Below are 11,505 nucleotides of genomic sequence, written 5' to 3'. Positions count from 1 at the left end.
CGGCGTGGAGGCACTGCATGGCGGCATGCGCAGGGCAATAAGCCGCGGCGGCGAGCCGGGCGCGACTGGTGCGTGTTATGGGTGCACACTGGACGCGTCGGGACCGCGGGCGCGCGGTGAGCGTCTGGTGCGGTCGGGCTCGTCGGGCGCGCGCGGGACGTGCGGGACTCACTGGTGTGGTCGGGCGCGTCGGGTGCGCGCGGGACGTGCGGGACGCACTGGGGCGGTCGGGCGCGTCGGGTGCGCGCGGGACATGCGGGGCGTCGAGGGACGTCAGGCGTGTGTCGCCGGCGGAGAAGGAGCTCCCGGCATATGTCGTCGGGGTCGTGACGGAGCATGGTGCGACCGGCGTCAGTGCGCCAGGTCGGGTCCGTGGCGGTGCGACCAGCGTCGATGCGCCGGGTCGGGTCCGCGGGCTGGGTCACGGTCGTGACGACGACAATGACAGGAGCTGCAACAACTCCGGTGACGGCGAGATCGTGGCTTAGAGGAGAGAATGTTAGGCAATAAGCCACGGCTCAGGACAGGTCAGGCGCGGTGCGTGTACGTGCGTACGGTGGCCGCGTCGGGTCCGACCGTGGTGGGCTCGGGCGAGGGTGTGTGCCTGCAGTCTCGTGTGTTAGTGCAAGTTTGTTAGATCCATGCATGCATGGGTTTGTTAGCCCGCATGATCAGTCTGGGTGGCCGTTGAGGAGTGCTGCACTAGCGGCGGACGTAGTGCGCGTAGTTAGCGCGGCTGGCCAAGCATGCAGGTCGTGCACGCGCGAGTAGGAGGGGTGGGCAGTGCCCTGTGTGAGTGTGCCGGGGACTTGAATACATTTGTACTGCTGTATGTTGTAATCTGAGCCGTGTGTAGTCATGTAGCCACTGTAAGGAAGAAAAGGATTGGGGCGTTCGTGCGCCCGTGGCGGCGTTCGTGCGCCGGCCGGAAAATCTTGTGTCCGTGTTCTCCTTCTTCCACCTTCGTCCGACGTGAGAGAGAGAGAGAGAGCGGCAACAACATAGTCCTGCACCGTAGAGGTGAAGGGAAGGCGGCCCAACTCCGCCAGCCGGCTCCCATGTATCGGTAGTCCAAATCGAAGGAGGCAGAACTCGCGAAAACGCTCCCATGGGGGCATGTCGCCCTCGTCCTGCTCGAGGGCATAGTACCACGTCTGCGCGGAGCCGCGGAGGTGATAAGAGGCGAGCCAGGTGCGGTCCGACGCGAGCGTCCGTTGCCCCCTGAAGAACTGCTCGCACTGGTTGAGCTAGTTGAGGGGGTCCTCGGCGCCGTCGTAGGTGGCGAAGGCGAGCTTGGCGAAGCGCGGCGGTGTCTGAGCATGACCGCCGTGAGTGTACGGCTCGGCGGTACGGAGCAGCGAAGAGGATGGTGTTGGTCCGGTGTGCACAGGTGGTCCGCAGGAAAGCGGTGGCCCGTCGAAGCCACCGTGGAAACCCGCGGAGCCGGAGGGCCCGTCGTACGATAGGGAGGGCGCCGGCTGGTCCGCGGCCATGGTGTAGACTGGCGGCGGTGACGTCCCGGCCAACCAGGCCGGAAGCTGGGACGGCGAGGGCGGGAACAGTGGCCGGCCTCGGCCCTCGCTGCGTCCCCCACGCCACCCGGGTCTGTGCCGCCGCAGCCGCAGTTGCCGGCCTCGCCACTGCCCAGCACGGGGCCCGGGTCACCCACGCAGGGAGGCGTACCGATCCAGCAAGTGCGCTTCTCGCCGTCGCCGTCCCCAATACCGGCCTGGCTGACCGGATCACCGCCGCCACCCGTCTACACGTCGGCTGGAGACCCGGTGGCACCCACTCTGCATTTCGGTGATCCCTCCGGCTCGGCGGGGCACTCCACGGGCCATGGCCATGCTGACCGGGCGCCCCATTCCTCGCTGCTTCGCACCTCCGAGCCAGTCGGCCACGACGCTCCGACTCAGACACCGCCACGGTTTGCCAAACTGGACTTCGCCACTTATGACGGCACGGAGGACCCCCTCAACTGGCTCAACCAGTGCGAGCAGTTCTTTCGCGGGCAGCGCACCCTTGCCTCGGAGCGTACCTGGCACGCCTCTTACCACCTCCGCGGCGCGGCACAGACCTGGTACTACGCCCTCGAGCGGGACGAGGGCAGCATGCCCCCTTGGGAGCGCTTCCGCGAGCTCTGTCTTCTTCGTTTTGGGCCACCGATTCGCGGGAGCCGCCTGGCAAAGCTAGGCCGCCTTCCCTTCACCTCCACGGTTCAGGACTTCGCCGACCGTTTCCAGGCCCTAGCATGCCACGCGTCGGGCGTGACAGCGCAACATCGGGTCGACCTCTTCGTCGGTGGACTTCCGAATCACATCCGCGTGGACGTGGAGCTTCGGGGACCCCAGGATCTCCAGACGGCCATGTACTACGCCCGTGCGTTCGAGCGCCGCGCGGTGGCCATCCAACAGGCATCACCGTCCCGGGCCGCTGGGCCGCTACCCGGGCCGGATGTTCCCGCGCAGGGTCGGCTTGCTCAGGCTTCCGCGACACCCCTCGTCGCGACCGCGGCGCGCCCGTTCCGCCGGTTCACCTCGACTGAGCTACTCGAGCGTCGCCGCCAAGAGTTGTGCTTCAACTGCGACGAGCCCTACACGCCCGACCACGTCTGCCCGTGACTCTTCTACCTGGAGGTTGCAGACTACATTGAGGAGGACGCCGTCGCCGTCGACCTGACCGCCCCAACTGTCGCGAAGGTGTTTGACGCTGGTTGATCACCTCGAGGAGTTCAGCAAGCGCTTCCCCACCTTACAGCTCGAGGACGAGCTGTTTGTGCAGGCAGGGAGAAGTGTTATGACCATCATATTAGGGGCTTAGCCCAGTGGGTTGTGGCCCAAGTTATCTTATCGTTATTAGGGGCTTAGCCCAATTATCTTATTGTTTGCTTAGGAGTCAAGTAAACCTCTTTATATAAGGAGAGAGGAGATGTATCAATCTAATCAAGCAAGAAGCAATCAGTATTTGCTCGGCTTCCCTTAGGGAGCCGGGAGACCTAACCCTAGCCGCCTCTTGCGCCGCCGCCGCCTCTTCTCCACCACGCAAGGACGGCACCCAGCCGCCGGCCGCCGCGCCCTCGGCCTCGTCTTCCTCCATCTTTCCCCTACAGTCTCCGCCCTAGAACCGGCAGAACCCTAGCTCCTAACACCTTAGTGGTAGAAACTAGGGTTCTACCGGGTCTAGGCCGGAGGGTGTAGGGGAAGGAGGGGGCTGGACGAGGGCGAACTCGCGGTCGCTGGCGGCTGGGCGCCGTCGTGCGCGAGGGAGGAGGCGGCGGCGTTGGCAAGAGGTGGCTAGGGTTAGGTCTCCCGGCTCCCTAAGGGAAGCCGAGCAAATACTGATTGCTTCTTGCTTGATTAGATTGATACATCTCCTCTCCTTATATAGAGAGGTTTACTCGACTCCTAAGCAAACGACCCTAATAACAATAAGATAATTGGGCTAAGCCCCTAATAATGATAAGATAACTTGGGCCACAGCCCACTAGGCTAAGCCCCTAATATGTTGGTCATAACACATACTTACAGGCATATATAAATTGATATAATTAGTTTTTTTTAACTTGATGGAATTAGGTGTAAGAAGCAAGGTGGGACTATTTAATCTGTTAACAAACTTGTTTTATAAGCATGAGTAGATTCTGCGCAACCTGGCCAAAAAACATCAGCGTCGCAGCGAGGCCTAATAAGAGCACGAATCAAACTTGATTTTTCTTTGGTTGGGTTCCAGATCTAGGAAGCTTCATGTGTAGTGGTATGATTGCAAGGACATAGCAGTTGTAATGGATTGTGAAATGAAAAATGGGCAGAACAATCTGATTATTTATCAACCATGTTTCTACTTTCTTTATAGCAGCAAGAGGTACTGCTAAATATAAAGAAAAAAATGCCTTCATCATAAATAGATACGTCTCAGTTTTGATGTAAATAATTTATGTGCTAGTCTGCTAGTATATATACATATATATCTACATGAGGGAGATGACACAAAAGTACAGCTACAGAAATTTAATTCCAACGAATACCTTTCATCACTTTTGTACACCATACTACAGGTCACATCCATGTGATACAGAAAGGCTTATCTAACATGACAAAGAGGTCGCACTCACACCAATTTGAACAAAAATTAACAGTGCAAGAGAACAACAAATGAGTAATTCTTTGTTGGAGAAGCACATGTGGTCCTCTTAGTTCAGATGAAACTAAATTCAGGTTAATAGCAGTTAGGTAGTTTGTCAAACCCAAGAAGCTCAGTGACCTGTGTGACAATTCACGGCTTCATCATGTCCATCTGCACCTTTGACATGTTCATCTAAACACAATAAAAGAAGCAAAATAGAGTTTACCTTGGACCTGCATCAATACCTGCTCGACACTCTTCACCTCCCATTGAACATGAACCAAAAAACTTGTTGGTCGAGCTTGGGGGTGAACTTCCATATCTAGAGCATCTCAGGATGCTTGTTTGAGAATTGGGTATCCTGATCAACCAACGTCCCCTGCAAAAACCACGGCAAACCTAACTACCTCTCAATGATCTGAAGAACAGGAAAAATTAATAGATACTCTGAAATCAAATGGCACATGTGGTTTTATGGAGCCTTTGGCCAAACATTAGATGATACTTTGAATATGAGCATAGAATATGGCAATCCCACCTGAGAGGGTTGTGGTGTTCATATCCGTTCACTCTCACTTGAGCTGTTCGTGCTTTGTCCTTCCTCATCTCTGTTGCACCCCAATCCAAATCTGCAAGCATCCAAATCCATGGCAGAGAAGGGGTCTCAGAGGTTGGCACAAAAAATGAAATCCCCGTACAAATTGCTACCCATTCTTTCTGTTCCTCCTTCTATTCAACCTTAGAATCCTTTAATTCTAGATCTTAAATTTGTACACACCTGACGGGAGGACGTACATGGGGATGGAGGTGCCGGGGAGGCAGTACTTGAGCTCCAAATTGGAGACGTCCGCCTCTGAGGCGGAGGAGGCTGGGGGTGAGGAGTTGGGGAAGGGGAGGAGGGGAAGAACAGGGCAACGCCGACACTGCTGGAAGGTAGCTGGAGAGGAAGACCGACTGTGCGTGGCGGCGTGAACACGCCATGGAATCCTATCCAAATCGGAGACGTCCGCCTTGAGGCGAAGGAGGCTAGGGGTGAGGAGTTGGGGCGGGTGAGGAGGGGAAGAACAGGGCAACAGCGGCGCTGCTGGAGGGTAGCTGGAGAGGTAAACCGGCCGCGCGTGGCAGCGGGATTCATGGCGGCGGTGCTGTGCCGTCCCAGGAAGGACCCGTGCTGTTGTGCATGCGCAGAGGAGAGGACAGGCTGCCGTGCTATTTTTTTCCCTGAAGGCCAAGCGAGTCCCACGCCCAAACACACGAAATGTTTTTCCTCTGTTTACCACTTAAGTACTGTAGCGCGGGTTAATTATCAAAAACGACAGGGACCTTTTTGTAAAAACGGCGTGATGGTGAACCCGACAGACTCAATCCGTGCTTTATTATTAAGGGAAAGATAAGATTGGTCAAACATAGAGAAGTTTGACTTTTCCAATAACACACCTTATATTTTGGAACGGAGCCATGGAGGGAATATTTTTCTTGAACATTTTTTAAAATTATAAGTTTTATTGTTCCATGTGCTGTTGAATACGAGGGACTTATTAATTGATGATTTAAAGTTGTGCAATGCTCATAGACATGTCCTACTTTTGCAATAATAGCCGCAATTGAAGTTCTGCCTTTCTGATCCTCAATACTAACGCTTCACCTGCCTTGCCGATGTCAGCAATTGCTTCTGAAGTTTCAGTAGTCCCACCAGCTCGGCTAATGGCACTGATTACCCAGGCTTTGAAATGGCAACAGCACCAAGGTACTCTCTTGGTCGCACGTTTTTAACCTGTGATACTGTGACGATCCCCGCATTGCCAATTGCGAACTCATCCTAGCTCCTTTTTTGTTCCTCTTGCATAGGTTTGTTACCCCCTGGCACACAGTTTGATTTGTTCAGAGGAACCGCTGCAATGAAGCAAGACGAAGAAGAGGCATATCCTACTACTTTGTCACATCAAATAAAGGTTATCTTGTGGCTGTATCAGCGAGCTTACATTGGCTTTTTCATGTACACGCCGGATTTTTGGAAACTGCAGAAGATAAATTATTGATAAACATATTTGATAATTGATATCAATGACTTTCAGAAGCCTAAAATGATGATTTCTTACTTAAGTTGACAGCAGAAGAATATTGACACAACTAATTAATGATATTTTTTGCGTTGGCTTAATTGCATGTGACGCTGACTTTCATTGGGACATTATGGTGGTCCCAAAATTCTTTGGAAAATATCGATGCAAAACACACTAGGACATGTTAACATGCTGTAAGATGTAGTTAAGGATTCTACCATCTTCACTTCCATGCTGAAAGGAGGATATAGAAACACATGACTGCCTGGAGAATTGCTGTTCTCAGGCTTTTCCTCATGGTTACAACTCGACATTTTGTTTTTTATTTCAGTTCGGGAAGAAAACCCACCCTGAGTGTGCTCGATTCTCACCCGATGGCCAGTACCTCGTTTCATGCTCAGTGGATGGAATCATTGAAGTAAGTTGGTTGCTAGTGTGTTTTACAGGTTAGCTCTTTTGTCGTACATGGCTAAATTTCATTAACATTTTCAGGTCTGGGATTATGTCAGCGGCAAGCTGAAAAAGGATCTTCAATATCAAGCCGATGTAAGGCCCTAGCATTGGAGCTTTTCGCCTTTAACATGGATTTTACATGAACCCTGTAATTGTGCATGTAGCCAAGCTATTCAAGATCAATAGCTTTTGAGGGACATCAATATGTCGTGTTATTTGATTTAGATACTGACAAGATTGTTAGGTTCTGCATAATGTTTGTTTGAAAATACTTTCCAGGAAAGCTTTATGATGCATGAGGATGCTGTGCTCTGTGTTGATTTTAGTAGAGATTCTGAGATGCTGGCATCTGGATCACAGGATGGAAAAATTAAGGTACTCTCACTGTTCTCTCCCCCATCCCCCCACACCCCCTCTCCCTTGGCAATATTTATTGCAAGTTCACTGTTCCTAGTGGTCACTGTGTTTGTAGTCATGTGAACTGCTTGTAAGTGTGTTTGCTCAGAGACAAAGCCTGACCTCTTTACAGTTCTGATTGTTTAACGTGCCGGCATGTGTTAATTGCTATATTTTTTCTTCCTCCTGTGGAGTGCAGTCATATTGAGTACATTTATGCGTGGTATCATTGGTCATGTTCGACCATACAATCATCAGTTGGTAAAAGTACATCATTAGTCAATACATGTGGCCAACTAATTTCTTAGACCTTCATTATGGGTCATTATTTCACCAGCCATTCAGTCTGTTTGTGAGAGAAGAATTGCATTGCCGTATTTAACTGTTTCTTTTCACTGCTTTTCAGGTTTGGCGTATACGAACTGGCCAGTGCTTGCGACGCCTCGAGCGTTCACACGCGAAAGGTGTTACAAGTGTTACATTCTCACGTGATGGAACTCAGATACTGAGTACCTCTTTTGACACTACTGCAAGGTTTCTTACAATACCACCAATTTGAATTCACAATGGATATATACTTATTTGCTTTTCACTGTTATATTATGTTCTCATGACAAAGCATCGTCAAAGATTATATTTTGCATGTGGTGAGCTAGTGTTGCATTATTTGGGAAATCCTCGTGCTTTTGTCCATCCTTGTGTTTGAGGACTCGTAACATAGTGCAGCTGTCCCGTTAACCACTTCTGTTATTCTCATATGGGCGCTCTCTTTTCAGTCTCTTTAAGATAGTCCAGTTAAAAGATGTTTAGTTTGCGCACAGTATTCATGGCTAAATTGCATATCATTGAAATATTTGATCCATTTGAGAGTTAGTCAAAATAAAATTATGGGTTGTTTCCTGAACTGGGGGAAACAAAACTGCCTTTTCTCAGTGCATAGTTTTCTTGTCTAAAGTGGTAATGGAAAAGGATGAAAGGAGGCAAGGCGATGGGCCCTGATTGTATCCCCATTGAGGTGTGGAAAGGCCTCGGGGACATAGCGATAGTATGGCTAACCAAACTTTTCAACCTCATTTTTCGGGCAAACAAGATGCCAGAAGAATGGAGACAGAGTATATTAGTACCAATCTTCAAGAACAAGGGGGATGTTTAGAGTTGTACTAATTACCGTGGAATTTGGCTGATGAGCCGTACAATGAAACTATGGGAAAGAGTTATGGAGCATCGCTTAAGAAGAATGACAAGCGTGACCAAAAATCAGTTTGGTTTCATGCCTGGGAGGTCGACCATGGAAGCCATTTTCTTGGTACGACAACTTATGGAGATACAGGGAGCAAAAGAAGGACTTGCATATGGTGTTCATTGACTTGGAGAAGGCCTATGATAAGATACAGCGGAATGTCATGATGGTGGGCCTTGGAGAAACACAAAGTCCGAGCAAAGTACATTACCCTCATCAAGGACATGTACGATAATGTTGTGACAAGTGTTCGAACAAGTGATGTCGACATTGATGACTTCCCGATTAAGATAGGACTGCATCAGGGGTCAGCTTTGAGCCCTTATCTTTTTGCCTTGGTGATGGATGAGGTCACAAGGGATATACAAGGAGATATCCCATGGTGTATGCTCTTTGCGGATGATGTGGTGCTAGTTGACGATAGTCGGATGGGGGTAAATAGGAAGTTAGAGTTATGGAGACAAACCTTGGAATCGAAAGGGTTTAGGCTTAGTAGAACTAAAACCGAGTACATGATGTGCGGTTTCAGTACTACTAGGTGTGAGGAGGAGGTGGTTAGCCTTGATGGGCAGGTGGTGCCTCAGAAGGACACCTTTCGATATTTGGGGTCAATGCTACAGGAGGATGGGGGTATTGATGAAGATGTGAACCATCGAATCAAAGCTGGATGGATGAAGTGGCGCCAAGCTTCTGGCATTCTCTGCGACAAGAGAGTGCCACAAAAGCTAAAAAGCAAGTTCTACAGGATGGCGGTTCGACCCGCAATGTTGTATGGCGCTGAGTGTTGGCCGACTAAAAGGCGACATGTTCAATAGTTAGGTGTGGTGGAGATGCGTATGTTGAGATGGATGTGTGGCCACACGAGGAAGAATCGAGTCCGGAATGATGATATACGAGATAGAGTTGGGGTAGCACCAATTGAAGAGAAGCTTGTCCAACATTGTCTGAGATGGTTTGGGCATATTCAGCGCAGGCCTCCAGAAGCTCCAGTGCATAGCGGATGGCTAAAGCGTGCGGAGAATGTCAAGAGAGGTCGGGGTAGATTGAATTTGACATAGGAGGAGTCCGTTAAGAGAGACCTGAAGGATTGGAGTATCACCAAAGAACTAGCCATGGACAGGGGTGCGTGGAAGCTTGCTATCCATGTGCCAGAGCCATGAGTTGGTCGCGAGGTCTTATGGGTTTCACCTCTTGCCTACCCCAACTTGTTTGGGACTAAAGGCTTTGTTGTTGTTGTTGTTGTTTAACGTTCAGTGTGGATGGTTTACAAAATTATGTTTACAGCCTTCCTCTCCCTCTATGTTAACAAAGTTATATAAATCAGACTTAACAAAAGAATAAACCAGAACTTAAATGCATTGGGTAGTTGGTGAATTTTTCCCTGTTTTGAGTGGGAAAACAACCTGTGCAAGCACCACAAATCTGAACCATGAATTGCATACTGAATTGTGTTTTATTCTGCAACATCCTGCATGTTGCCATTTCCATGATGCCATTTTTTCTTCTCTTTTGCTGCTGCTGTGTTCATAGTTTTGGTCTTATATATTCCGTGCCTATCATGTTTCTGCTTTAGCCCCTGAAAATAATTACAGGGTTATTCTCTTCATTTCTGCAGAATCCATGGCCTTAAGTCCGGGAAGATGCTAAAAGAATTTCGCGGTCATGACTCCTACGTGAACTATGCCATCTTTTCTACTGATGGCACCCGTGTTATCACAGCTTCCAGTGACTGTACTGTTAAGGTGCAGATCTTGTGTATCAGCATTTGAACTTCTGTTCCGATGAGAACTATTATTTATTAATTCATTAATTTCCCACATCTATTGTTCTGTATGGTAGACAATTGTGTGCGCATCATTTATAATTTCTCGATGTAGGTATGGGATGCGAAAACAGCAGACTGTTTGCAATCATTCAAGCCTCCTCCTCCTCTGAGGGTAATCATTATTTTTCACATTAACGGACTCCTTCCATAACTCAGGCTTTCAGCCATGCTTTTTCTTATCCATATGTATTCTTAAATTTCCAGGGAGGAGATGCATCTGTTAACTCTGTCCATTTGTTTCCAAAGAATAGTGATCACATTGTTGTCTGCAATAAGACTTCGTCAATATACATCATGACTTTACAAGGACAGGTATACTGTTACCTTCACATCCCATCATGTTTTTCAAGTGTCTATTTTTTTGAAAAATTAAGTATTTCAGTGGAGCATACTGACATGGTATCGAGCTTAGGTTCTTTTTTTCCCCCCGAAAAATTAAGTATTTCAGTGGAGCATACTGACATGGTATGGAGCCTCTGGCTTTAGCCTCTGGATAATACAAGTTGCATATTTCCCTGACATGGTATCGAGCTTAGGTTCTTTTTTTTGCACGATTGCAACTCGTGCTGGATCCATCTAGTACTGCTGCTGCCGCTGTCTTCTTTCTGGCCAGCTGAACGTCTCCTCCGATTCTCTCTGGCTTGGCCACACCGCCCTGGCTGTCCTCGCTCCTCAGGAAGTCGGTTCCCCTTCTCTGGTCTCCCCGTCCAGATTGAAGAGGCTTCTCCTCGTCCAGATCGAAGTGGCCGGGTCTGGCAGCCCGTACCTAGTCCGCTGCTTCCTCCTGTATTACCTTGCCGCCTCTGCCCTCCGCCTGCCTGGTCAACATCCCATCGCCCAAGGAATTCGGCGTCTGCAAAATCATTCTCGATCTGCTATCAGAGGTCCGCATCTCCGTCCCGGTCGTTGATTCCAGGCCGTCGCCTTGGCACCCAGGCCAGGCTGCCGCCGCCTCGCCTCCTTGGACCTAGGGGTGGGCATATAAACCGATGACCGAAGTACCGAACCGGATTAACTGGGACCGAGCCCGAAGATACCAAAACCGAATTCTTTGGTCAGAGCTTCGGTCAGTGATCCTAAAAAACCGAACATGTATCGGTGATTTCGGTTGTATACGTCAAGTACCCGAGTACACCGAATTACCCGAGAATGTCAGGACACATGCCTAATACGAGTCTTCGCAACTCACACAGCCCAACATCTGAACCAAAGCCCAAATGCTCCACTAAAGCCCAATTGCTCCACTGCTAGTACTCGATGGTCAAATAGGAGTTGGCTATTCCCCTTCCGATCCCTGCTAGGCTGCTAACTGCTGCAGTGGCCGCTATTCCCATCTCACCATTATCTATCCTCAAATAACCCTAGCCGCTATGATTCGGCAGCTCGCCGCGGCGCCGCCCCATCCT

The 11,505-nt window shown here is 49.9% G+C and overlaps 1 protein-coding gene across 4 annotated transcripts in view; it reads left to right on the top strand.

The window, feature by feature from the left end:
• The window catches only part of LOC119268110 (suppressor of mec-8 and unc-52 protein homolog 1-like), a 24,096-nt gene that overhangs the window by 6,434 nt on the left and 6,157 nt on the right, over positions 1-11,505 (top strand). For all 4 annotated transcript variants that reach the window (XM_037549620.1, XM_037549618.1, XM_037549619.1 and 1 more), the window contains 9 exons: positions 5,786-5,869; positions 5,971-6,074; positions 6,517-6,603; positions 6,678-6,731; positions 6,918-7,013; positions 7,441-7,568; positions 9,890-10,016; positions 10,152-10,211; positions 10,304-10,411. In XM_037549620.1, coding sequence (XP_037405517.1) covers positions 5,786-5,869; positions 5,971-6,074; positions 6,517-6,603; positions 6,678-6,731; positions 6,918-7,013; positions 7,441-7,568; positions 9,890-10,016; positions 10,152-10,211; positions 10,304-10,411 — 848 coding nt within the window. The remainder of the gene's footprint in view (positions 1-5,785; positions 5,870-5,970; positions 6,075-6,516; positions 6,604-6,677; positions 6,732-6,917; positions 7,014-7,440; positions 7,569-9,889; positions 10,017-10,151; positions 10,212-10,303; positions 10,412-11,505) is intronic.

This window comes from Triticum dicoccoides, chromosome 3A (assembly GCF_002162155.2).
Source record: "Triticum dicoccoides isolate Atlit2015 ecotype Zavitan chromosome 3A, WEW_v2.0, whole genome shotgun sequence".
NCBI lineage: Eukaryota > Viridiplantae > Streptophyta > Magnoliopsida > Poales > Poaceae > Triticum > Triticum dicoccoides.
This window is presented reverse-complemented; position numbering and strand designations above follow the sequence as displayed.